Below are 27,540 nucleotides of genomic sequence, written 5' to 3'. Positions count from 1 at the left end.
TAATCAGAACCTGGAATGTATGAAGTATGAATCTAGGAAAATTGGAAATCATCAAAAATGAAATGGAAAGCATAAAGATCAATATCCTAGGCTTTAGTGATCTGAAGTGGACTGGTATTGGCCATTTTGAATAGGACAATCATATGGTATACTGTGCCGGGAACAACAGCTTGAAGAGGGATGGTGTTGCATTCATCATCAAAAAGAGCATTTCAAGATCTATCCTGAAGTACAGTTCTGTCAGTGATAGGTTAATGTCCCTATGCCTACAAGGAAGACCAGTTAACCTGACTATTATCCAAATTTAGGCACCAACCACTGAGGCCAAAGATGAAGAAATTGAAGATTTTTACCAACTTCTGCAGTCTGAAATTGATCAAACATGCAATCAGGATGCACTGATAATTACTGGAGATTAGAATGCAAAAGTTGGAAACAAAGAAGGATCAGTAGTGGGAAAATATGGCCTTGGTGATAGAAACCGTGCTGGAGAGATTGCATGATTGAATTTTGCAAGACCAATGACTTCTTCATTGCAAATACGTTTTTTCACCAACATAAACGGCAACTGTACACATGGACCTCGCCAGATGGAATATGCAGGAATCAAATTGACTACATTTGTGCAAAGACGATGGGAAAAACCAAATATCACCAGTCAGAACAAGGCCAGGGGCCGACTGCAGATCAGACCATCAATACTCATATGCAAGTTCAAGTTGAAACTGAAGAAAATTAGAACAAGTCCACAAGAGCCAAAGTCTGACCTTGAATATATCCCACTTGAATTTAGAGACCATCTCAAGAATAGATTTGATACATTGATCACTAATGACCAAAGACCACACGAGTTGTGGAATGACATTAAGGACATCATACATGAAGAAAGCAAGTGGTCACTAAAAAGACAGAAAAGAAAGAAAAAAACAAAATGAATGTCAGAAGAGACTCTGAAACTTGCTCTTGAGAGTCGAGTAGCTAAAGCAAAAGGAAAAAAATGAGTAAAAGACTCAAACTACACAACCAATAATTGCACCATTCTAAATTCCAGTGCCTTCCTGATTAAGAAACACTTCTGACTATAACTCTGTAAGGCCAAGGACTATGTCTACCCTTTTCATCATATTAATCCTGGCACAATGCACATAGTACACTTTCAGTAAATTTTAGTTGAATAATGAACAGCGTTGTAAATTGATTCATATTATTCCTATGCTTTGGCCTTGTAATCCCATTCTTGGACGTGTATCCTAAAAAAAAAGAAGCAAATAAATAACAAACCTATAGCATGAATCTGTTTGTTGCAGTGTTTTATATAATAGCGAAAGAGGGAAGGAGGAAATAATGTAATGGTTCCTCCATAGAAGAAGTAAACTGTAATGTCATCCTACTCAGCCGTCAAAGTGTATAAATAAGAGTACTATATAGAATCTTCCAAATGGTTATGCATATTTACATGTGTGTACATGTGATGCTAGAAGCTATGCCACTGGTATTCAGATACCAGCAGGGTCACCCATGGAGGACAGGTTTCAGCTGAGCGTCCAGACTAAGACAGACTAGGAACAAGGACCCGGCAGTCTACTTCTGAAAAGCATTAGCCAGTGAAAACCTTATGAATAGCAGCGGAACATTGTCTGATATAGTGCTGGAAGATGAGCCCCCCAGGTTGGAAGGCACTCAAAAGATGACTGGGGAAGAGCTTCAGCCTCAAAGTAGAGTCGACCTTAATGACGTGGATGGAGTAAAGCTTTCGGGACCTTCATTTGTTGATGTGGCGCAACTCAAAATGAGAAGAAACAGCTGCAAACATCCATTAATAATCGGAACCTGGAATGTACGAAGTATGAAACTAGGAAAATTGGAAATCATCAAAAATAGAATGGAACGCATAAACATCAATATTCTAGGCATTAGTGAGTTGAAATGGACTGGTATTGGCCATTTTGAATCGGAGAATCGTATAGTCTACTATGCTGGAAATGACAACTCGAAGAGGAATGCTGTTGCATTCATTGTCAAAAAGAACATTTCAAGATCTGTCCTGAAGTACAATGCTGTCATACGCCTACAAGGAAGACCAGTTAATAGGACTATTCAAATTTACGCACCAACCACTAGGGCCAAAGATGAAGAAATAGAAGATTTTTATCAGTTGCTGTAGTCTGAAATTGATCGAACATGCAGTCAAGATGCATTGATAATTACTGGTGATTGGAATGCGAAAGTTGGAAACGAAGAAGGATCAGTAGTTGGAAAATATGGCCTTAGTGATAGAAACAATGCTGGAGATCGAATGATAAAATTTTGCAAGACCAACGACTTCTTCATTGGAAATACCTTCTTTCACCAACATAAACCGCGACTATACACATGGACCTCGCCAGATGGAACACACAGAAATCAAATTGACTACATCTGTGGAAAGAGATGATGGAAAAGCTCAATATCATCAGTAGGAACAAGGCCAGGGGCTGACTGTGGAACAGACCGTCAATTGCTCATATGCAAGTTCAAGCTGAAACTGAAGAAAATCAGAGCAAGTCCACGAGAACCAAAATATGACCTTGAATATATCCCATCTGAATTTAGAGACCATCTGAAGAACAGATTTGACGCATCGAACACTAGTGACCGAAGACCAGACGAGTTGTGGAATAACATCAAGGACATCATCCATGAAGAAAGCAAGAGGGCACTGAAAAGACAGGAAAGAAAGAAAAGATGAAGGTGGATGTCAGAGGAGACTCTGAAACTTGCTCTTGAGCATCAAGCAGCTCAAGCAAAAGGAAGAATTGATGAAGTAAAAGAACTGAACAGAGGATTTCAAAGGGCCGCTCGAGAAGACAAAGTATTATAATGACATGTGCAAAGAGCTGGAGATGGAAAACCAAAAGGGAAGAACATGCTCAGCATTTCTCAAGTTGAAAGAACTGAAGAAAAAATTGAAGCCTGGAGTGGCAACAGTGAAGGATTCCATGGGGAAAATATTAAACGACGCAGGAAGCATCAAAAGAAGATGGAAGGAATACACAGAGTCATTATACCAAAAAGAATTAGTCGATATTCAACCATTTCAAGAGGTGGCATATGATCAGGAACCGATGGTACTGAAGGAAGAAGTCCAAGCTGCTCTGAAGGCATTGGCGAAAAACAAGGCTCCAGGAATTGATGGAATATCAATTGAGATGTTTCAACAAACAGATGCAATGCTGGAGGTGCTCATTCGTCTATGCCAAGAAATATGGAAGACAGCTTCCTGGCCAACTGCCTGGAAGAGATCCAAATTTATGCCTATTCCCAAGAAAGGTGATCCAACCGAATGTGGAAATTATAGAACAATATCATTAATATCACATGCAAGCAAAATTCTGCTGAAGATTATTCAAAAACGGCTGCAGCAGTATATCAACAGGGAACTGCCAGAAATTCAGGCCGGTTTCAGAAGAGGATGTGGAACCAAGGATATCATTGCTGATGTCAGAAGGATCCTGGCTGAAAGCAGAGAATACCAAAAGGATGTTTACCTGTGTTTTATTGACTATGCAAAGGCATTTGACTGTGTGGATCATAACAAACTATGGATAACACTGCGAAGAATGAGAATTCCAGAACACTTAATTGTGTTCATGAGGAACCTTTACATAGATCAAGAGGCAGTTGTTCGGACAGAACAAGGGGCTCCTGATTGGTTTCAAGTCAGGAAAGGTGTACGTCAGGGTTGTGTTCTTTCACCATACCTATTTAATCTGTACGCTGAACAAATAATCCGAGAAGCTGAACTATATGAAGAAGACTGGGGCATCAGGATTGTAGGAAGACTCATTAACAACCTGCATTATGCAGATGACACAACCTTGCTTGCTGAAAGTGATGAGGACTGGAAGCACTTACTCATGAAGATCAAAGACCACAGCCTTCAGTATGGAGTACATCGCAACATAAAGAAAACAAAAATCCTGGCAACTGGACCAGTGAGCAGCATCATGATAAACGGAGAAAAGATTGAAGTTGTGAAGGATTTCATTTTACTTGGGTCCAGAACCAACAGCCATGGAAGCAGCAGTCAAGAAATCAAAAGACGCATTGCACTGGGCAAATCTGCTGCAAAGGACCTCTTCAAAGTGTCGAAGAGCAAAGATGTCACCCTGAAGACTAAGGTGCGCCTGACCCAAGCCATGGTATTTTCAATCACATTATATGCATGTGAAAGCTGGACAATGAATAAGGAAGACCGAAGAAGAGTTGATGCCTTTGAATTGTGGTGTTGGCGAAGAATATTGAATATACCATGGACTACCAAAAGAACGAACACATCTGTCTTAAAAGAAGTACAACCAGAATGCTCCTTAGAAGCAAGGATGGCCAGACTGAGTCTGGCATACTTTCGACATGTTGTCAGGAGGGATCAATCCCTGGAGAAGGACATCATGCTTGGCAGAGTACAGGGTCAGCAGAAAAGAGGAAGACCGTCAACAAGGTGGATTGACACAGTGGCTGCAACAATGAGCTCAAGCATAACAACTATTGTAAGGATGGCGCAGGACCGGGCAGTGTTTCTTTCTGTTGTGCATAGGGTCGCTATGAGTCAGAACCAACTCGACGGCACCTAACAACAACAACAACAACGACACTGAGGTTATAAAACTATTTGAAAATTAAAAAATGTATGTATATTTTAATAATTTTTATTGTGCTTTAAGTGAAATGAAAATTAAAAATATTTTTGAGTGGTGAGATTATACATGGATTTTTAAATAGTACTTAAAGTTACTCCTCTTATAATTAAAAGAGTCAATCTGATGCAATTTAAAATTTTACATTTAAGTCTTTAAAAATTAAGGGTAGTTCAAAGATTTTCTCCACAAGCTTTTTGATTAAGATCTTTATTTCTAAGCTGTCTACAGATTCTAGAAAGATATTCTTTATTTCTCTATATTCACGTAGTAGGCAAGACTAGTGCTATCTCATGCCTCATGTGCTCATGCCAAACCAACATACTTCTGTGATGTGATATAAACTGATTGCAGTATCTTATCTTACTGCCTTATGTTCTTGGTTTCCCTCATCCACAGGCTGTACCAGCTGTCCAAGGCAGGGAAGCTGTGTGTTCCAGCCATGAATGTCAATGACTCAGTCACCAAACAAAAATTTGACAACCTCTACTGTTGCCGTGAATCAATTCTTGATGGGTATGTTTTGTTATCTTTAGGATGGGCTTGAGTTGTTGAGTTGGGTCTATCCACCACATCACACCTAATATTTTATAACTTAGAGCTACTATTGCTATCACAATTACAGGCAAATCTGTTTTACTCAAGAAATCAGACTAGCTCCTTCTCTCGGTGGGCAGAGTGCTTACTTTGTGACCCTATCAGAACTGCAGGTCAGTAATTAAAGTCAGTATAAACAAGTAAATATTTTGATGGTTTGGAAAAAGGTTTCTGGTGCTCCTATTCCAGGTCATGTGACCAGTTCTTGAGCTCCAAGTATCATATAATTCTCTGGCCATGTGGATACTTGTGGCAGGCAGTCAATTCTAAGAGGCATTTCTAATTTTTCAAATCTCTAAGAACTGCCAATCTGACAAAATCTGCTTAGATATATACCATATACTATGTTCTTCTAATACGTAATTTTTGTCCTCACACTGGAGTCCTGACAGTCCTTCATTTCTTGCTAGGAAGACTCAGTAATTCCCTATAGGAAACCATTAAGTCTGTTTAGAATATTGCTTTTTGCCAAATGGTTTCCTTCGTGTATAAACCCAAAACCAAACCCACTGCCACTGAGTGGATTCTGACTTGTAGCGACCCTATAGGACATAGTAGAACTGCCCCATAGGGTTTCCAAGGAGCGCATGGTGGATTCAAACTGTCGATCTTTTGGTTAGCAGCCATAGCTCTTAACCACTGCACCACCAGGGTTTCCTCCTTCATGTATAGGTTAATGGAAAAGTGAAGAAAAGTCCTATGGGCCACCACACCAATTAGCCTGAACCCCAAGCATTATACTGAGTGGCAACACCACTGGCTCTATCATTTATTAACTATAAGGCCTTAGACTAATGATTTAACCTCTCTATTTAAAAAAAAAAAAATTTTTTTATGCCTATTTCCTCATCTGTACAATGTGATAATAAGACCCACTTCATGTAGTTGTTACGAGGACTAGATTAGATAAGGCATATGTATCCCGTTGCTCAGTGTTAGTTCCCTTGCTCTTCTTTGTAGAGCCCTATATAGTAAGTTATAGGGTTGAGTTAGATGTTAGGGGAAGCTTCTTGCTTTGAAATCTTTTTTGACTTGGAAAATGTTCATTGCAGATTCTAACTTTTGTTAACTATTACTACTTTAGAGTCAATAGTATTATCAGGTTGTCGTTAGGTGGGGCCGAGTTGGTTCTGACCCCTTAGCAACCCTTTGTACAATAGAGCAAAACACTGTCTGGTCCTGCACTGCCCTCACAATTGTTGCTGTGTTTGAGCCCATTGTTGCAGTCACTGTGTCAGTCTATCTTGTTGAGGGTATTCCTCTTTTTTTTGCTGACCCTCTACCTTACCAAGCATGATATCCTTCTCCAGGGACTGGTCCCTCCTGATAACATGTTCAAAGTACATGAGATGAAGTCTCTACAGTCTCACTTCTAAGGAGTATCCTGGCTGTACTTCCTCTAAGACGGATTTGTTAGTTCTTCTGGCAGTCCATAGTATAGTCAGTATATTTTGCCAACACCATAATTCAAAGGCATCAATTCTTCATTATCAGGTAGACTGGACATTTAAATGAATTCCCAGTCCATCAGTCTGTCTGTGGATTGTTCCTAGTTCTCTCAACATATAAGTGTTAATGTGATGAGGCCTTGAGCCTGAAAAAATCAATAGTAATCCCAGTATATATGCATTAAAATACTTACTCATCCACAACTGTCTTTTAGATTTTTTGGATCTCAAATCTGTGAGCCTAAAGTGTATCTATACTAGGTTCAGTAAAAGATGCATAAAGGTGTCTCTGTTAGGTTTATAAAGATGAACGGAGTCCCTCCTAAGCAGAATTTTGCCTCCACGTAAGAAAGATTCTTTAATATCAGAGAAGTATGAAAGCAAGAGTAAGATGGAAGCGGTAGAACCAGGGGCTAAGGTTAGATTTCAACAATGAAGAAATCGGAAAAGATCAGCTACCTACCAGAAACCTGTTGAATAGGCATGGGCTCATTGGTACTGTCATGGTAAAAAACTATTAATAGACAAATAGATCAGTGAAACAGAATAGAGAGCCCAGAAATAGACCCACACAAATATAGTCAACTGATCTTTGACAAAGGAGCAAAGGCAATTCAGTGAAGAAAGAATAGTCTTTTCAACAAATGACACTGTAACAGCTGGACATCCGCATGCAAAATAAATGAATGTAGGCACAGAGCTTACATCTTTCAGGAATATGAACTCAAAATGGATCATAGACCTAAATGTAAGATGCAAAACTATACAACTTATAGTGGATCACACAGGAGAAAAGCTAAATGACCTTGGATTCGGTGATGACTTTTTAGATACACCAAAAGCACAATCCATGAAAGAAAAACTTGATTAAGTTGGACTTCATTAAAAACGAGGTTTTCTTTCAAAATGGAAAAAACCCATGAAAACAAAGGGACCCAGTCTAGACTCAAAAGAGAAACGGAGAAGGTTTTTCTGAGTAAATGTTTTTCCCCCCCTAGACTTAAAAGGACAACAGACATGATGTTTGGTGGAAAGCAAGTGGTCGTCTGTGGCTATGGAGAGGTAAAGTTTAACCCTTCATTTCAGCAATTAAAATGTATTTTGCAGAAACACGCTAGGATTTTTCGTTTGTAAAAGAGTACTTTTATTTACCACTTTAGATGGGAAAAAGTAACTTTAGAGGCCCTTTGGTTAAAGTACAGTCTTTCTTTTTCCCTTTGTATTTTTACCATTTTTCCTCAAGTTGATTTTCTGACTTGTGCCACTTGTGATGTTCTTTTAGCTTGTGTTTTGATTATAAATCGTGAATGTGGGTGTTCTTGCGCACATGCATGTGCTAAGCAGGGGCCAGGGGTTTGTTTATAAACTGCAGTCATTTGTTTTTCATCTTTTCCCCAAGCATGAATCTATTCAGCGAAATTGCTTTTGGGGGCGGGTGGGGGATGCAGTTTACCAGAAGCTTTTAGAAACTGTTTTCTCATTGACTTTCCTGAAGATGAGTGTTTTCTCCCTTTGTCAGGTGGGGAAGGGGTGCTGTGCTGCCCTGAAAGCCATGGGCTCCATTGTGTATGTCACCGAGATTGACCCCATCTGTGCCCTGCAAGCCTGGTAAGCATGCAGAGGAGACGCACTCCTCCTCTGCACCACCACTTAACGTGTGACCCTGGAGCTGCCTCCAGAGAATGGCCTGGGTGATGCTGAGTCTTACCTTAGAGAGGCCCAGACCCTGAGAGAGGCTGCCAATAACCGTCTTCCAAAGACGAAGGGGTTCTGCTGTGAGAGAAGGTACAAGGTGGAATTCCTGTGGTGACAGAATACGAGAGGCCTTGAGCCAGAGAGCAAGTAGCCCCTTACCTGCTTCATATGGAGTCACTGCCCCTTTGAAAACAATGGTCACAAAAACATAGGCTGACATCAGACATTTTCAGAGGCAACACTTCAGGGCTGCTCCTCCCCAAAATGCCGGAATCAAACCACAGGGACGCATCCGACAACCCAAACTAAGGGTGAAGTCTGGTAAATCTGAGTGAAGGGTATATGGGAGTTCTTTGTACTATTCTGATGATTCTTAAGTTTGAAATGATTCCAAAGTTAAAAAAAAAAAAATAGTTCCTGTTACGTCTCTACCACAGTGCGTGCAGAGCTAGTTTAGGTTTTTCTGCCTGCGCGGCTGTTTTTATGAGAGGAAGTGCGGCATGTCAGAGAAAGCTGGGTGAGCTCTTTAACTTCTCTGAACCTCATATTTCTTGTCTGTAAAATGTGGGTAATCATACCTACCTCAGGGCTCTGAAAGTTCGGTAAAATCATTATATAATTATTATAAATTGCTATGTGTTATGTAATAATTATATAAAGTGCAGAGTGCTGTCACATCATACACGCTCACTAAATGGTAGTTACTGAAATTGTCTCCTGCCCTTCTCAGCAGGGTAAGAAATTCCACTGTCTCTGAAAAGTGTTACAGAGTCCCAGTATCTGTCGCATAGATGATACCCCCAGTCCGTACCATTAACCTCAGATAGAATAAACCATGGCATAGAGGTTTGACCATGACCCTTTTCCCTTGTCCTACCACTCCCCACACATCTTAGCCATAAACCCACAACTTTCTGCAATAGAGTGGGTGGCTTTCTCTGCATCAGGGCACCACCATACACAGGGAGCTGTCCCCCTTCAAGTACTCCAGGGGTTCATTAGAGAAACCTGAACATGCTTTAATACTGTTCAAATTGAGTACTGATTTACTGTTGAGATTATCTTACAGTCATGATGGGTCACTTACAATGTATTAGGCACTGTGCCATGTGTTGAGGATGAATAAGATAAGGCCCCTGCTTCTCAAAGCACATGGGCATAACCACTGTGCAGTGTAGTGAGAGCTATGACGGCAGTAAGCAGCACATGCTTCGGTAGGAGCACAGAGGAGAAATCCCTAACTGAGGAGCAAGGAGGCCAGGTAGGAAGAGTTGTCAGTGGAGCACAGTCTCGAAACTTATGTGTTTTCTTAGGTTGGAAATATATTCCAGACAGAGAGGACATGTGCATAGTCACAGAGGAAGGAGAGAGCATGGCATGTTTAAGAAGCTGAGCTAGTATTTTAATGTAGCTGGCAGATAGGATAAATTTGGGGGAGTAGTGATATCTGAGGCAGGAATCATAGGAATCGTGAAAGGCGTTGCATGTATGTCAGTATAAGTATTTGGATCTCACCGTAAGAACAGTGGGCAGTGTCACTCAAGTGTTTTGTGCAAGGAGGTGGCAAGATCCCACTTGCATTTAGGGAAATTACAGAATGAATTAGAGAGATATAAAACTAGAGGCAAGAGATTGGGCCAGAGGCTATTGTAGCAGGCAAGAAATAATAACACTTGAATTTTATTAAGCAAGGCCAGCAAGGATGGAGAAGAGGGAATAGATTCAAGAGGTGCTAAGGAATTGAGGAAGAAGCATCAACCAGATTTGGTGATGAATTTAATTAGGGAGAGGGAGCATGCTAGAACATTCTAGTTTATTTGGCTTGTACAGTTGGATGAACAGTGATGCCATTGATCAAGGTAGGAGATGTAGAAGAAGAAACAGATAGGGTGGGGGTATGGCAGACATAATGAGTTTATTTTTGAACACAGTAGGTTTGAGGTCCTGTAGGACATCCATGAAGAGTTTTCCAGTGCATAATGTGATCCATGGCTCTGCAGCTTCAGAGACTTCTAAGCTGAAGATGTAAACCTTTGAATCAGCCACCTATCGGTGATCCTTGCAGCCAAGGGAGGGGTATGGATGGTGTTGCAAGAATGGAGAAAAGTGTCTAGGGCAGAACCCTACATAGTACCAATATCAGAAAAGCAGGAGGAAAACCAGGAGAAAATGGCATCACGTGTTCAAGGAATATAAAGTTTTAAGAAGGCAAATGATGTTAAATGTAGCCGAAGAATTCAAGTAACATAAGGGACCTAAGAGATATTTTTGATTTTGGCATTCAGAAGATCATTGATGATCTTGGGGAGAACAGTTTCAATGGAATCATAGGTTCAGTGGTTAAGTGGTACTTCTAGAAACTTGATTTGGGTATTTCATGGTAACCCCTGGCTCCCTGTTATCAGGAAGAAATAAGTCCAATAATGCAAAAGAACCTTTTATTTCTGTCCTATGTGAACTGAGGAAATGGTTTGGAGTTTTCACTGCTAAGATAGTTTAACTGTATCAAGAAATGCCAATGTAAGTATCAAAGGGACTTGATAATAACTTTTGAAGTGCTGTGGTAAAAGGCTCCCCAGCTGCCTATTTAGGTTAATTGATTGTACTTTATTTCTACAGCATGGATGGATTTCGACTGGTGAAATTAAATGAGGTCATCCGACAAGTGGACATTGTTATTACCTGTACAGGTATGATTATGACAGATAAAATGGGTGGCACTTGGGAACACTTTCATGCAGCAAGTGAAAATAACTGGAAACACCCTCAACAAAACCACACTCTTACGTGCCAGAGATAGCAGTCCGTAAAACCAGTCAATATTTCACATTCTTCCTACCTCTGCAGAGCATCAACCAAAAATCTACCATTAGGTCTTCCCTGTAGGAAAGTTTCTCATCACTCCTTGTAACTGTTACGTATTTCCATCCATCCTCAGCTACCTACGAGATGGACAGAGATGAGATCCATTTGCAGAGTTTTATTTGGGAAGCCAGATCTTGAATTTGTATGTTTGATATTTTACCTCCAAAAGTGATCAAGTATATTTCTTCTCTAGTCTCTGTAACCAAAGTTCCAAAAACCAAAAACCCATTGCCATTAAGTCAGTTCCAACTCATAGCAACCCTACAGTACAGAGTAGAACTGCCCCGTAGGGTTTCCAAGGAGCAGCTGGTAGATTTGAACAGCCGACCTTTTGATTAGCAGCTGAGCTTTTAACCACTATGCCACCAGGGCTCACTTAATCAAGGTTAGGCTAGAGCAAAATCTTCATAGAGGAAGTAGGACAGGAAAAACCTGCTATTTTAACCATTTTTAAGTGTACAATTTGGTGACATTAATTATACCGACCATGTTGTACAACCATCACCATTTCTTTTTTTTTTTAATAGCTTTATTAAGATGTAATTCACAGACCATAAAATTCACCCATGTAAAGGTAAAGTAGTACAGCCATCGCCTCTATCTAACTGCAGAACATTTTCGTCACCCACGTGCATTAGTAGTCACTCCTCCTTCAGTCTTCCACCCTCCACCAGCCCCTGGCAATCACTAAACTGCTTTCTTGTCTCTAGATTTTCCTGTTCTGAACATTTCAGTATGTGGTCTTTTTTGACTGGCCTCTTTCACTTAGCACATGTTTTCCAGGTTCATCCATGTTGTAACATGAATCAGTACTTCTTACCCTCTTATGACTGAATAATATTCCACTGTATGGATCTACCACATTTTATTTACCCAGTTATCAGTTGATGGGTATTTGGATTGTTTTCATTTTTACCTGTTATGTATAATACTGCTTTGAACATTCATGTGCAAGTTTTTATGTGGACATACATTTTCAGTTCTCTTGGGTATAAATCTAGGAGTGGAATTGCTGGGTCAGATGGTAGCTCTACTTTTTAAATGTTTTGAGGAATTGCTAAACTGTTTTTCAAAGTAACCGTACCACTTTACAGTCCCCCAGCAATGTATGAGGGCTCTGATTTCTCCATATCCTCACCAACACTTATTACTGTCTATCTTTTTTAAGTACAGCCACCCTAGTGGGTGTGATTTGTATATGCCTAATGACTAAAAAAAAAAAAAATTTTTTTTTCTAATGACTAATAACCAAAAGGTTGGCAGTTCAAGTCCACCAGGCACTCCTTGGAAACTCTATGGTGAAGTTCTACTCTGTCCTGTAGGGTAGCTATGAGTCGGAATTGACTTGACGGCACTAGGTTTGGTTTTTTGATTTTGGTAACGACTAATGTATTAAACATTTTTCATGTGTCCATTGGTCAGTTGTATATCTTCTTTGGAGAAGTATATTTTTCTCCTTTGCCCAGTTTCTAATTGGGTTATTTGTTTTTTTATTATTGAGTTGTAAGAGTTCTTTATATATTCTGCATGCAAGTCTCTTATCAAATATATGATTTGCAAATATCTTCTCCCATTCTGTGGGTTGTCTTTTCACTTTCTTGGTGGTATCATTTGCAGCAGAAAATATTTTAATTTTGATATAATCCAGTTTATCTATTTTTCTTCAGTTGCTTGTGCTTTCAGGAGTCCTGGTGGCACAGTGTTTAAGTGTTCAGCTGCTAACCAAAAGGTCAGCAGTTCGAACCCATCAGCACTTCTGCAGGAGAAAGATGTGGCAGTCTGCTCCTATAAAGTTTACAGCCTTGGAAGCCCTATGGGGCAGTTCTGCCCTGTCCTATAGGGTTGCTATGAGTTGGAATCAACTCGATGGCAACGAGCTTGGTTTTTGCTTTGGCTTGTGCTGTAGTTGTCATGTCCTAAGAAAACATTGCCTAACCTGGCGTCACAAAGGTCTACACCTATGTTTTCTTCTAAGAGTTTTATAGTTTTAGCTCTTACATTTAAGTCTATGATCCATTTTTGGTTAATTGTTGTGTACGGTGTGATGTCGGGGTCCAGCCTCAATCCTTTGCATGTGTATAAATCTCTTCTGTTTTTAAGGTAACAAGAATGTGGTAACCAGAGAGCACTTGGACCGTATGAAGAATAGCTGCATTGTTTGTAACATGGGACATTCCAACACAGAGATTGATGTGGTAAGATCAAGTGGCTCATTACCTGGCACTTTTTTTTTTCTCTTCTTCCCAAGAAACATAAAATGGAAGAGGAAAGAGCAGTGTCACCAGCCACCCTAAACATGGCTGTCCTGGCAGAGATGTCCACAGCTGTTCACTTAGTACCCTATGGCCTGTGCTTGTGGTTACTATAAAGTTTCTTCGTCTCAACTTAGTCATTTCAAATGATTGTCCTCTTCCACCCAACCTTGATACCTACTTTACACTGTAAGCCATTTTATCTTGCCAGAGTATGTTTAGGTTGAGAGCTAGATAAACTCAAAACTACCAAAAGTCTCATACGATGAATATGAGTCATTATAGTAGTCAGTATTTGGGGAATATTTGATTTTATTATAAGAATGAGGTAAGTATGTTGGACCAAGGACAAGTCAGGGGAAAGAGATCTGTGGGCTGGGCTGAGAACATTGCTTAAGATTGTGTGTCAAATACCACAGTTTCCTCTTCTCTGCCTGTTTCATTGGGCTAGACCTCCTCCTAATTTTCCAGACTGTAGCAGTTGGGTGTCTCTAAGTGTCACAGTCAATGCAGTGCCATTGTCTAATGGTGTTTGATCCTCAAACCTGGAAAACCTATCACTTGCTTTCTCTAACTGGATTGAATTCATGCTAAAATTTTCCAGTCCAGCACAGCACTGGGTCCTACTGAGTTGTCCAATTAGTAGTTACTAGGAATGTTATTTATTATTTTCAGACTTACCGAAGTATCTCTAATTGTGACTTCTACTGTGGTTTTAAGTTTTTTTGGCATTTTTCTGGCACAACTGTATTTCTCTGTGGGTAACTGACTTCAGCAAAGCATGCTTTCATCTCTGCTGAGGGCTGCTCTGATTGAGCTTCAGCATTGCCGGGTAAGGATCAGTTGATACATTGAGAGCCTTTTGGATAATATCTGTTTTAAATGGTTTCTCTTTTTAACTCTGCGCTTTATTCTTACATTATTAAAATGGCTGGAAAAACAACCTACCAAAGCCTGTTTCTATCCTTGGTGTGTCTGAGTAGCATAGCTCCCTGATTCTGTCTTACCATGATATTTTGCTTATAGTGAATAATTTAGCTGGTACATTTTTTTGTTAAGTCTCATTTGATGTGCCTTACTGCTAAATGGTCAAAGATACTAATGTTTCTAAAACTGTCCATAGTACATGAGTGTGCTTTCCTTGATTAATCTACTTGGAGAGCCCCCAGATGGGAAAAGCTTAAAGGGAAGTTGTCATGCCTTGGGCCCTTCTGAGAAGTCTTCACAGTAAGGGAAGGAGACGGAGTTTTCTCTCTGAGTTATTAAGAAGCTCTGAAATAAAAATGACTCAAAATACTATCTTGTAGCTTTTGTGTTTTTCAGATATAAAAAGTTGCTTTATCTCATTTCATCCTTTTGACTACCCAGTGAGGGTTTATTCTAATACCTGATTTTCAAACGGGAAACCAAGAAGTTAGATACATTATTCATTTCTATACATTGATTTGAAAATGAAATTAGAGCACAAAATCCAGTTTTTTTACTCCAATCCAGTTCCCTCCCCATCCCCTGCACATTGTACTATTGCCGTCCTCGTGATTTCTAGATTACCTTCAAATACTGATGAATAAACCTGTCTCTCCTCCAAAGGCAGCCCAGAACGTAAGTATTCTCTCAGGAAAATGGCCAGGAGACTCTTTACCTTCAGTCACAAATATTTATTGTGTGATTAGTATATGCCAGGTGCTGGTCTTGGAGTCCTTAGAGTCAGTGAACAAAGTAAACAAAGATACCTGCCCTCACGGAGTTTACATTCCAGCGAGAAGAAAGACAATAATAAGCGTTTAGTACGTTAGGCATCAAAAGCACCATGGAAAAAAGGAAAAGTCGAGCGCGGTAAGGGCATGAAAGGGGCTGAGTTGTAACTTTAGAGGCATCAAAATAAGAAGGTGCTATTTGAGCAGACTTGAAGGAATTAGCCATGTGGATTTTTAAGAGAAGAATATTTCAAGAAGAGAGAGGAGCCAGTACAAATGCCCTAACGTGTGCAGACCTTTTGGGTAGCAGTTGAGCTCTTACTTACCATTAGTCATTACAGAAATACATATCAAAACCAAAATGAGGTACCACTTCACATCCACTGTTGTATTTAGGTGCCATTGAGTCGGTTCCGACTCATAGCGACCCTGTGCACAACAGAATGAAACACTGCCTGGTACTGCGCCATCCTCACCGTTGTTGCTGTGCTCGAGCCCTTTGTTGCAGCCACTGTGTCAGTCCATCTCGTTGAGGGTCTTCCTCTTTTTTGCTGACCCTCTACTTTACCAAGCGTAATGGCCTTCTCCAGGGACTGATCCCTCTAGGGATCATGGCTATTATCAGAAAAGAGGAAGATAACAAGTGTTGGTAAAGATGTAGAGAAATTGGAACATTGTCCTTCGCTGGTGGTAATGTAAAATGGTCCAATTGCTGTGGAAAACAGTTTGGTAGTTCCTCAAAAAAATTAAGCATAGAATTACCATATTATCCAGCAAGTCCATTCCTCAGTATATAACCCAAAGATTTGAAAGCAGGAACTCAAACAGATACATGTACACTAGTGTTCCTCGCAGCATTAGTCACAATAGCCAAAAGGTGGAAACAACCCAAGCATCCGTCAGCAGATGAATGGATACATAAAATGTAGTAGATCATGCAATAGAGTAAATCGGATAGAAAAGGACAAATATTATATGATCCCATTTATATGAGACATCTAGAACAGGCAGATGCACAGAGACAAAAGTTTATCAGTGGTTACCAGGGGCTAAAGGGAGGGAGAAATAGGAAGTTACTGCTTAAAGGGTTTCTTTTTGGAGTGATGAAAAATTTGGATACCGATAGTGGTGATGGTAGCACAATGTGGTGAATGTAATTAATGTTACTGAATTGTACCCTTAAAAATGGCTAAAATGGCAAATTCTTATTATGTATTTTACCACAATAAAAATAATGTCAGGTTAAATTACTCAACTTTCAGTAATAGACACAGAACATGTAAAATGAAATTAAAAAAAAAAATGCTTACTCAGCTAATAGTGGAAACCAGAGTGTTCATTCACTATTTGGCAAATTTCTATTAAATTCAACAAATTTACATTTTGCTCTAATCTGTGTCAAGTACTAATCGACTGAAGAAGTAGAAATGAACACCATTTCCATCGTCATGGAGCTTATATTCTAGTGAGGGAAACAGACAATAAACAAATAGACATACATTGTCACTTAGTGATGAAGAAAAATAAAGCGAGATGAGAACATAGGGAATGATGCTGTTTTAATTAAGGTAGTGCAGGAATGGCTCCTTGAGGAGAAAACATTTGTACAAATATTTGAATGAAGTGGAAGAACAAGCCATCTGAGTTCTATGCAGAGAGAATGGTGGGTACAAAGAGCCTTAGATGGAAATGAGTTTGGTGTGTTTGAGGAATAAAAAGAGGCCATTGTGGCAGGAACAGAATGAGCAAGGGGGTAGAGGATAAGAGACGGCTCAAGGAGGTAGGTAGTGGGTTATGTAGAGCCTTGTATGCCATTGTAAGGATTTTAGATTTCATTCTGGGTATGAGGGAAACCATTGGAAAGTTTTGAACAAGTAAGTGACAAAATCTGACTTTATGTTTTAAAAGATTACTCTGGCTGTTGTATAAAGAAAACACTTCTGGAACTTGAGTAGTGACGGGCAGAATAGGAGGCTATTTCTGTATTTAGATGAGAAGGTGGTAGCTTGGATTAGGTGAGTAGGCAATGGATGTGGTAAGAGCGCTATATTGTGAAGGGAGAACCAATGGGATTTGCTAATGGTTTGGATGCAGAGTGTGAGAAAAAGAGGAGAATCACTACAAGGCAACTCAGTGAAACTGTTGTGGGCGAATGATTTGGTAATTTTTTATCCAGGTATTTTTACTAATCAAAAAAATTAAGGGTTTTTACAACAATAAAAAGAATCATTCTCATGTGAATAGGCAAAAGGTATATAGCCAAAAATGAAGGAACACTTACTGTTGAGAGAGATATTGGACAGTTAATTACTAAAACAGATAACGCAAAAAAAAAAAAAAATGCTTTTTTTGGTAGGAATTTATAGTTTTACCTAATCTTGAGATGTTGACTGCTACATTTTTAGAAAGGATTAGTTTATAGAAAGAGTTGGTCGTTTAGAAAGCTGCATTCCTTCCTGAGAAACACCAGTGCTGTGAATATTTGGGGAACCTGTGACAGGGATTATGCTCTTAGCTGCCCTTCACCATGCCTTTCTTTTCATACTTCCTTCTGTGGAGAGCAGACCTACTTACCTGAACAGTCACATAGTAAGCCTGTGTGACTGTGACCTTCACAATTCAAGCGGTTAAACCATTATGTACGTATGCCTTCAAAGTTTTTTCCAGCCAAAGAATTACAATATAGTAATGGTTTAACCTGAGACTTGCTGTTGACTCCATGCTTTACAAGACTAGAGCCACTGTTGTTCCCCCTGAAGAAACTGAAATGCATGGTTCACAATCAGATAAGACCGATTTGTGCAAGTATAATAACTGAGTAATTTACAGTGGGACATACACCTAGTTTGGAAAGGTAGTCGCAAAGAGAGCCCTTCCCCTAGTCGATTGCTTGGTGATTGTAACTCCAGGGCAAAGACAACTGGATGCTTTTAGGGGAGATTCTTGTGAAGCTGTGCAGGCCAAAGGAAACTCTTTCTCTAGAGGAGTGTGGCCTGTCAAATGGACCTTCACTGTCAACGCTAGAGATAATTCAACCAAGTTTCTCTTCAAACCCCTTTTTGAAACTGACCCTTAGGTCTTTTGCTTGCATCATTGCCATTCTAGTGCTCTCCTAAACTGCTTCTAGTAAGCATTGATCATTTTATTATGTTCATAAGAAGTGTCCTTTCCTTGATTCCACCATATCCTTTTCCTCAAGGAATACTTCCTAAGACAGTAGACTCTTCTTATCATGGTATAAGATCTTTGCTTCCAAACTCCAAGATTGCTTGTCCCTGGAAGATTCCACCCACCACTGCCACTGCCCTCGAAGATTAGATGTGTGAAATACTAAGACCCTAAAATATTTTAAAGTGCCATCATCTCAACTAAAAAAATGCCAGTGACACCAAGGAATAGCTTTTGGCTCTATGTGGTTGTTGCCCTCTGTGGTGGTATTTCCAAAGGCTAAGGGATTCATTTTGTATATCCTTAACTCCCAAAATGATTCATTTGCTTAATCCCTCTTTAAATCTGTTTATTGTTTACTTAAAATTTCTTAAATTCTCATTTAAAGTAATACGTGCTTAGTTTAAGAATTCAGACAATATAAATATATTTTTTTAAGCCTGCCTGAATTCCATTGTAAGAAACTATCCTGATTTACTTAGCCATTCCCTTGTTGATTTTTCCTTTTTTTGCAGTTACAAATAATGCTAGATTGGACATTCTTGGTCAATTATATTTTGAACTTGCACCAAGTGTTTCTATATGATAGAGGCTTAAAAGTGAAATTTATTGTAAAAGATTAGGTACATATAAAATTTTGCTAGCTGCTACCAAATTGCCCTCTAGAAAAGTTGAACCAATTTATAAAACTTGGCATATCAAGAAATTTTATATATGTTTCTCATCTAACTACTAAAAAAATGGTCCATACCACTAATACCACAGTCCTGAATTCACTGAAATATAATTATATGTCTGTCTTTCCCACTAGATTGCTACTTCCTCTGGGATAAGCACTCTGTATTTCTGAACATTAATCGAGCACCCCATTGTATGCTAGATAGACCTTGGAGATAAAAAAAAATGAAAAGAAGATAAGGTCCTTGCCCATAAATAACTCACAGCCTAGTAGAGGAGCCCACAGCCTTTTTTACATGTGTCCTTTACTACAACAACTACAATTATAGTAAATCACTCAGTAACTAATACATAATTACTACACAACTAAAGAGTTACTCTTTATTTGTCTGAAAACTACTGCTTAGGAGACCTTCTCAATTTCACCAACTGAGCCAATGGGTTGTTTGGAATTTCTATTTTAGGCCTGTGAGAAGAAGGAGTTGTTGTCTTAAGTCTGTACGTGGTGACTATTGCCTGATTGCTGCTTTAATAAACTTAAACCATTTCTTCTTTTGTTCTCTGAATACACAATATACAGAAATGGAAGGAGGGTGAGCTACTGGGAGCTTTACACTACCATTAACCGTTTCTTTAAAGACTACCTCACATTTGCACTTAGGTCACGAAGCTTCTTTAACTTTAGGGTGAACCACCATTGAGAAGGTGGAACGGGGACTTTGGAACATGAAGGCAGAGTCTTGGGCCCTAGCATGCTATGTTTAGGACACTCAGCCTCCTCGAACTAATCCCACTCAGCTCTGATCCTCCATTTTTTGTGTCTCTTCAGCACTTACGTATTCAGTTTGCACTGTATTAATTTGCACTTGTTTGCATGTTGCTTTGTAAGTTTTTTGAAAGCTCCCTGCCTCACATGTGTATTGTTCTGTGCCCCCAACTGAAGTGTGAGCTTTTCAAAGGCAGAAACCATGTCTTCGGTTTCTTTTGTATTTCCCATAGCACCTTGTACTGTGCTCAGCAGAGAGTGGGCGTACAGTGTATGTTGTGGAATGACATCCTGAGTGATCCCTCCTCCCTGGCTGGGCCTAAGATTAAATTCCCTGAAATGGAACAGTCCTAACCAACCCAGGACAGGTATTCTCCATATGGCATGTCAGTCGCTGCTTTCAAGTTGCTCTTTGAAATGGCTTCCTTCAGCATCTGTCCTTACACAAGGTGGGACCTGCTGCTGATGGTGTGCTTACCAATGTGTTCCAGGCGAGTCTGCGGACACCAGAACTGACCTGGGAGCGAGTGAGATCCCAAGTTGACCATGTAATATGGCCAGATGGCAAGAGGATAGTACTGCTGGCAGAGGTAAGACCTGGGGTGGAGAGGGAGAGACCCGGCCACAGAGGAGAGGCTGCAGCACTCAGGTCTCCTCCTGTTCTCTCATACTTCCAGCTCCTCTTAAGCACAGGTTTAACTACTTTACCAGTGGATCTAACTTCTAATCGTGAAAGATCTTTTCATTCAGCAATTAAGAAACTATTTTCGTTCCCCACTCTTCACCAATTATCCTGTCTCTCCATGTCATTCTACAGGTTGAGTCAGATAATGACTATTACTGTAGAAGGAATTAATGGATAGAACCAATGCCGCTTTGAGCGATGCTTACAAAGAGATAATGTCGTTTGGGGCACAGTTTAATCAGTAAGCACAAAGTAGATATTCTTGACTGTAACTGTCTTAAGTCAGCTCTGGAAAAGTCATGTCTTGCTGTTAGATTCCCTGTTTTTGAGAGTCTGTTTTCCTGAATTGAGCCAGACATGTAGTAGGTACCCAGCTATATACTGGCTGCTTGATTAATATTTTCCCCATCCTCTTTTTCAAGCTCAGACTTGCTGTTGACTTTCATTCCATTTAACCCTCCATGTTGGTGTTTGACTTCTTTTCCTTTCTTGGAAGCTTCTCTTTCTAGTCCTGGATTCTTGACAGCTATGATGATGCCCCCTTGAAGCTTCTTCCTCTTCAGGGACAGATACCAAAATGAAAGGAGGATAATAATCCTTTGGTTTTGATTTTCAGTCAGTTTTTCATTTTTTCAATCAAAGAAGCTGAGTATGAAAATGTAAAAGATAAGTCTATCGAAATGCACTAAACCCACTGCCGTTGAGTCGATTCCAACTCATAGCGACTCTATAGGACACAGTAGAACTGCTCCATAGAGTTTCCAAGGAGCGCCTGGTGGATTCAAACTGCTGACTTTTTGGTTAGCAGCCGTAGCACTTAACCACTACGCTACCAGGGTTTCCATCTATCTAGAGGCCCATAAACTAATATTTACGTTTTCTTACTGCTCTCTTCACCTTTTCCTCACCTTATCTCACCTTTTCAGATACTTTAGGACCTCTCTAAAGGGACTAAATCATTTCTTCAGGAGTGTTTATGTGGGGGGTTGAGTAGGTTGTTAAATATGCATTTATAGCTCTGATGTCAGCCTGCTGCCTGGTGACTTATTTCTAATTGCCCTGGGAAGTCGAACCTAGTAATTTTGGTGACCAAAGCAAGCATCACAGTTGTTCTTGGCTACTATGGTTGAACAAAACAAGGAAACAAAGTAGGAAAGCGTGACCGCGGGGGAGGCTTTAGCTCTTCTACTTTCTGGATTGCCTGTTCAGAGTCCAAGACGGCCTTGGATTCAGGAGAACCACACTGAGGAAAAAGCACCCAAATCATCACACCTTCCCAAGTGCAGCCTGGAGAGATCTCCCGTTTCAAGCCTGGATTTGACTGGATTGCTGTGTAGAATAGTCCTTCTGAATTGCTGATGCCTTGGGAGGGTATTCTGCTGCAGGAAGTAGAAAATGCAAGAGAAATACACCCTTCCTCGGCATATATATAAGCTCTGTTCCATTTTACACAATCCCATAGATCTTTTATCTATTACCTTTGCCAAAATTCCCAGAATTTTTTATGGTTTCTTTTAAACGCTAATCAAGTCATTCCTGTTTATTGAACACCTGCTTTTGTCCCACAGTGTGAATTGGGAGTGATTAAACAGGGGCAGTTGTGCTATTCCTTCTCTCCTCACAGACCACAGCTACTTTGTCCTAACTCATTTGTGTCTTAACCCTTACTCCCAGGGCCGTCTGCTGAACCTAAGCTGCTCTACAGTGCCTACATTTGTGCTCTCAATCACGGCCACGACTCAGGTGAGGCTCTGGAGTGGGAAGCATTGGGCCTGGAGAGTGCCATCTGACCATCAGGGTTTCACTTCATCTGGGGTAGGTTGTCAGCATCCATTTCTCTGCTTTTCTAGGCTCTCGCCTTGATTGAGCTCTACAATGCCCCTGAAGGTCGCTATAAGCAGGATGTCTACCTGTTGCCCAAGAAAATGGGTAAGAATGCATTTCTGTCCCATCCTCGCCACGTAGTCCAGAATCAGAGGCCAGAGGACGTTTGGAGGCATGAAGTTCCTTATGGATTAAAAAAAGGATATCTTTATCTTGCAAACGTAGAATCTAGGACTCCTAGATTCCATTCGCAGTTGATTCACCATATTTTCTACCTGGGACACCCCAGTAAAGCCATGATATTTTGTTATGAATGAATTTACCAGCCTATGAATATTAAGGATTTTCTCTCTTAAAGTATCTTATATGCAAGAATCTTAAAGGAGAAAAATACCTCCCCGCAAGGAAAAGGAATCACTTGTGACATCTGACTTACTCAGTTCCGGGCTGCTAAATAGCCCCTACCACACTTTTCTCAGACCCAGCAAGACTTTTCATACTACAGCTCCTAACTCTGACTCCATTGCTTCAGGCCCAAGGAGAGACTCTGAATAGCTTCTGTTAAGCGTTTGTAGTTATGTGGATGTTTCGTATAAGAGAAACATGAAACTGTCTTAAATTTTTGAAGAACCTGCATCAAGCACCTGAACTGATACATTGTGTTTATAAACTCCCAAGGCAACCATCAGGGAAGAAATCAGCTTCTGGTTTTGTTTTGCTTGATGCATAGCAACTGTTAGAAGTTGATATATTTCCCCTTCAGTAAGACACTTTGGAAGAATATCAAAGAAACAAAACAGTCCATATTCTGACTGAATGTATAATAAAGTTGGGGGTAGGGGAAGGAGAACCAAACAAATATATAGAAAATGACATAAAATTGTTAATGTGTAACATGTATCAAGGAGCCCTGGTGGTGCAGTGGTTAAGCACTCAGCTGCTAACCAAAAGGTTGGCTGTTTGAACTTACCAGCCACTCCATGGGAGAAAGATGTGGTAGTCTGCTTTGCTTCCGTAAAGATTGTAGCCTTGGAAATCCTACAGAGCAATTCTGTTCTGTCTTAGAGGGTCGCCATGAGTTGGAATCAACCTGATGGCAATGGGTTTGGTTTTAACATGTATTCAGATAATAGAATGCAAACAGAAACCCATAAGAACTAAGGGTACTAAGCAAAGCAAACAGTGTGGCATCATTATTATTCCTTCCAGATTTTTAAGGCATTCGGTTTTCTGAGTGACCCAAAGCATAGAGAGTTCAAGGCAGAACTAAAGTTTGAACTTCTCATTTTCTAGATCCTGTCCCAACCCATCCTTTTTTTTTTTTTTTAAACCTATTGTTTCTTTTAATTCTCCTTCACTTCTCTGAGGAGAAGGAAAGGTTCAGGGCTGTAAACAGCTAGAAAGGAAGAAATGTTGTGGCTTTGAAAAGCACTGGGCTTGAAGCTAAAGGCAGCCATTAGAATTGAGGGCCAGTGAGCAAAAGTTGAGCTTCATTTTCCATGCAGCTCCAGGGATTAGAAGGTGTTTCCCAACTTTTAAGGCCTGGGGAGAGCAGTCAGACAGAAGGTATGAATGCTTATACCAGGGATTTTGTGGTCTGTTCCAGATGAGTACGTGGCGAGTCTACACCTGCCCACCTTTGATGCCCACCTGACAGAGCTGACAGATGAACAGGCCAAGTATCTGGGACTCAACAAGAATGGGCCCTTCAAGCCTAATTACTACAGGTGCCTTGGGCTCCCCAGAAAACAGGGAGGGTCTCTGGGAGCTTGGGTAGTGAAGAGCCTCCCGCACTGGAATTGCTCTCTGCACCTATCTCCACCTTCACATGAACTCAGAACAATAGACCCACCCCCGTCACCACCATCCCCAAAGGGCTCTTTGAGGCTTCCTCCAAACGTTAGAGTTCCTCTTCCTGAATTGCCTTTCTCCATTTCATCTTCTGGCTATGATTCTTCGCCCTTCATGGAGAAATGCTGGTCTTTTTCACAAAGATGAAAAGAACAACAGTTATCTGCCCTCACCATACATTCCAGAAAAGGCCCTACCTCCTTGTTGCGTCTTTAGGCAGGCTCTTCATGTCGCAGCATGCGCACAATCCAGTAGCATCAAAGTCTCATCTTTCTTTTTCCCTCCAGGTATTAAGTTCCTGTAACTCAAGCCGGAAGAAGTTTTAAGGAATAGAACCTCAAGTCTTTTCTCCACTACTATACAGGAAAGAACTCAACAAGCTGCTTCTCCAATCAGAGCTGCCCGCCGTGCTCACCCTATAGACCATATGTTAGGTTATTTATTTATTAAAATCTAGAATCCTGTGCCTGTAGCCTTGGCCGGAGTGTGGTTACTGCCCTGAGGGCTGAGAGAGCCACATAGGACAGGCTGAGAAAGGAAAGAAATGGGGTAACCATTCCCAGTGCATCTTTTGCATCATCCCCCATTGATCCGAAGCCTCAGCAATGGCCATTTTTATCTTGTCCAGGATCAGGAGTTAGTCCAGGGATGCCAGACTCCTCGTTCCTTGGGGTTTTCTGGAATAAATTTTCAGTAGCTGCCTTTCTCAGCTTTGGCTCTTTCCCAGGTGAGGCCTTTTGGAAACCACTGAATGAACATGGCCTGGGCTGCCAGCCTTGACCATCACTCTACTATCACTGCCTTCTTTATGAAATGGCTAGTAGGAAGGAGTGTCATGGCTTTGGCAAGCTACAACAAGAACTCAGCTGTGCCTGTGCCGACTGGAGGTCTCCTTCCTTAACCAGGACTACTTTCTTCTCCTTGAACATTGGTGTCCACTTTAAGACTTTCTGGTACCAAGAGGAATGTGCCTCCAGTATTTCCTCAGCAGCTGTGGTATCTGTCAGTCATTTATTTTGCCATCTTTTTAACCCAACCAAACTCTGCACAGGAAGTGAGGGCCATTTCCATTGGGACCCATAGTTTTACTTCCATGTCATTTAACTGGATGGTTTTCCAGGAAGCCCCTCCAGACTGTACTATCTCAGAAAAGGAGGGTTTGTTGTAAAAACTGCTTCCTGAAACTCCCTGTTGTTGCTTAAACTACTGAAAATTCTGAAACTAGTGAAGAAAAGCATATTCCAAGGGATTTGGGGATTTAGGGCTTCAGAAATGGGACATGTCTTTCAGGCCCGTAGTTTGACATACCCGCTTTCTAAAGAAGCAGAGTGTGTTTGTCTCCCGGGAAGAGCTTTGCAGCTTAACTGGCTAAGCTATACAGAGATGACCCTGTACAATGTGTCCAGATGATCAAAGCTAGTTTGAACCTCATCAGACATTCATCCCTTTGGCCATTGCTGTTGAGGAAGCCAAGATACAATGTCTCTGCAATCTGATCTGTGTTCTTTCTTCTCTGATGGGATACCTTTTTATGTGCTGACCTCTCCCATCTAAGGATTCTGTATTTCAGAGATAGTTTCTTGAGTAACTTTAACATTACAAAGAATGTAGTAATGTGAGCAGTCTGAAATTTTATATCCCGCCCAAACGGTAGGATTCCTTTTGGAGACTGCCCTGCTGGTCTTTAAGTTTCCATTGGGACAAGGTTGGTTCTAAAGTGGCCCTAGGAATTTTGAAGTAAATAAGTCCTATCCTTCCCCTGTCAATCATGTTTAAACTCTCAGGATTGTTTTCCTACTTTTTCCCTGACCTGGGCTGCCTCAAAGTCTCAAGACTAAGGTGATGCCAGGAAATGCCAGACCACCAGGGTCACTATAACCTTCCCGCTCTTAAGTCTCCTCCCTTATCTCTACCCTCTCCAGCTTCCCCTGGTCTTCACATATACCCTCAGGGCTAGTCTGGAAGTGACCTTACTTTTGGAGGTGGAGAGGTGGAGCTTGGTTAAATGGCTCTTTGCCTCATTAAATAGTATACAGGCTCATTCCACAGAGTCTGGTTCCTGGGAGGCCATATATCTTAGCGAGTATTGGAAAAGTGCCACATATATACATATATTTCCCTGTAAGAAAGATCATAAATGCTGAAAATCCCACTGGGCCATTCAGTTCTTCCTTTTGCCCAACCAGTTCTGATTTTTGTATTAATCGGATCCTTTTAACAAAAGATTCACATCTTTTGTACCTCGTCTTGTGTCCAGAGCAAATGCCATTAGACAGGTATCTGGGCTCTAGCCTATTATGTTCACAGGCCAAAAATCTTAACTTCCGGCTTCACAGCAGAGCCTGGCTCCCTATGAGCTGTGTGTACTCACAGAGAACACCGCCCTGCTCCTGTGAACAAAAAGGGAGCCTCACTGGGCTTCTAGGTTAGGTTGCAAGTGTTGCTGCCCATGGTGAGGTATTTGCCTCTGAGTTTCAGATGATCATGCTTTTCTCTCTCCCTCTCTCTCTCTCTCTGTCTCTCTGGATCCATCAGCCATTAAGAAGGCGGCCTCCTGAGTATTTGGGTTCTACCTTAGTGTTGGAATCCGGTCATTATTCGCTCTACCCTTGGAATTAGAGCAAATGTCCCTTCTTCCCTCCACGCTCTGACCTGGGTATCTGGATGCATCCTGGGTATCTGGAAGCATGGGAGAGATAGCTCATCCCTGTTTCTTTGTGTGTAGCCCTGGCCTGTGGGGCATACATACCGTTTTCTCTACAATGAATTTGTGCTAATTTTTGAGTTTTTTTTTTTTTTTTTTTACTTTCTTGATAGGAATATTCAGTTCTATTTTTCTCATTAAAAAAAGTATCTGATCTAACTACCCTCTACCTTCCCGCCTCCCTATCCTACCCTCCCATTTGAGCACGGCTCCCCATGGCCACATACTCCTGCAAAGCTTTTTTGCTGCTTGACTTTTCTCTGAACAGATCTGAAACTGCTGCTCCTGTGGTTTTCTCAAAATTAACTTAATCATGGTTTTAAAAATGAAATCAGAATGCATTGTTGCATTAAGCTTTTTTAATAAAGGAAAATTACAGAAATAAAATAGGCAACACCAGCAAATTATATATGGACAAGTTCTGAACTATATATACATATATATATTATATATATATATTAAAAAATCATTAGTTCTCATTATCGTCATACTGAAAGGAAATAAAGCCTTGAGGATCTCCATTTCTGAGAGGCTCTTGGAAATCTTTATGTCTGAGTAATTGTAATAGATCAGCAATAATGACCATGTAATCTCAAAAGACAAATAAAATATTCCCAAAATGGATTCTGGTTTT

The 27,540-nt window shown here is 40.6% G+C and overlaps 1 protein-coding gene across 6 annotated transcripts in view; it reads left to right on the top strand.

The window, feature by feature from the left end:
* AHCYL2 (adenosylhomocysteinase like 2) overlaps window positions 1-27,540 on the top strand; it is a 157,573-nt gene extending 130,033 nt beyond the window's left edge. For all 6 annotated transcript variants that reach the window (XM_049893174.1, XM_049893172.1, XM_049893176.1 and 3 more), the window contains 10 exons: window positions 5,076-5,192; window positions 7,720-7,783; window positions 8,241-8,329; window positions 11,036-11,106; window positions 13,382-13,476; window positions 20,334-20,432; window positions 22,202-22,270; window positions 22,378-22,456; window positions 23,958-24,078; window positions 24,490-27,540. In XM_049893174.1, the coding sequence (XP_049749131.1) occupies window positions 5,076-5,192; window positions 7,720-7,783; window positions 8,241-8,329; window positions 11,036-11,106; window positions 13,382-13,476; window positions 20,334-20,432; window positions 22,202-22,270; window positions 22,378-22,456; window positions 23,958-24,078; window positions 24,490-24,496 (811 nt within the window). In that variant the 3' untranslated portion in view covers window positions 24,497-27,540. The remainder of the gene's footprint in view (window positions 1-5,075; window positions 5,193-7,719; window positions 7,784-8,240; window positions 8,330-11,035; window positions 11,107-13,381; window positions 13,477-20,333; window positions 20,433-22,201; window positions 22,271-22,377; window positions 22,457-23,957; window positions 24,079-24,489) is intronic.

Source organism: Elephas maximus, chromosome 8 (assembly GCF_024166365.1).
Source record: "Elephas maximus indicus isolate mEleMax1 chromosome 8, mEleMax1 primary haplotype, whole genome shotgun sequence".
Classification (NCBI taxonomy): Eukaryota; Metazoa; Chordata; class Mammalia; order Proboscidea; family Elephantidae; genus Elephas; species Elephas maximus.
The sequence above is the reverse complement of the archived record's forward strand: the minus strand, read 5'-3'. Positions and strand labels throughout refer to the sequence as shown.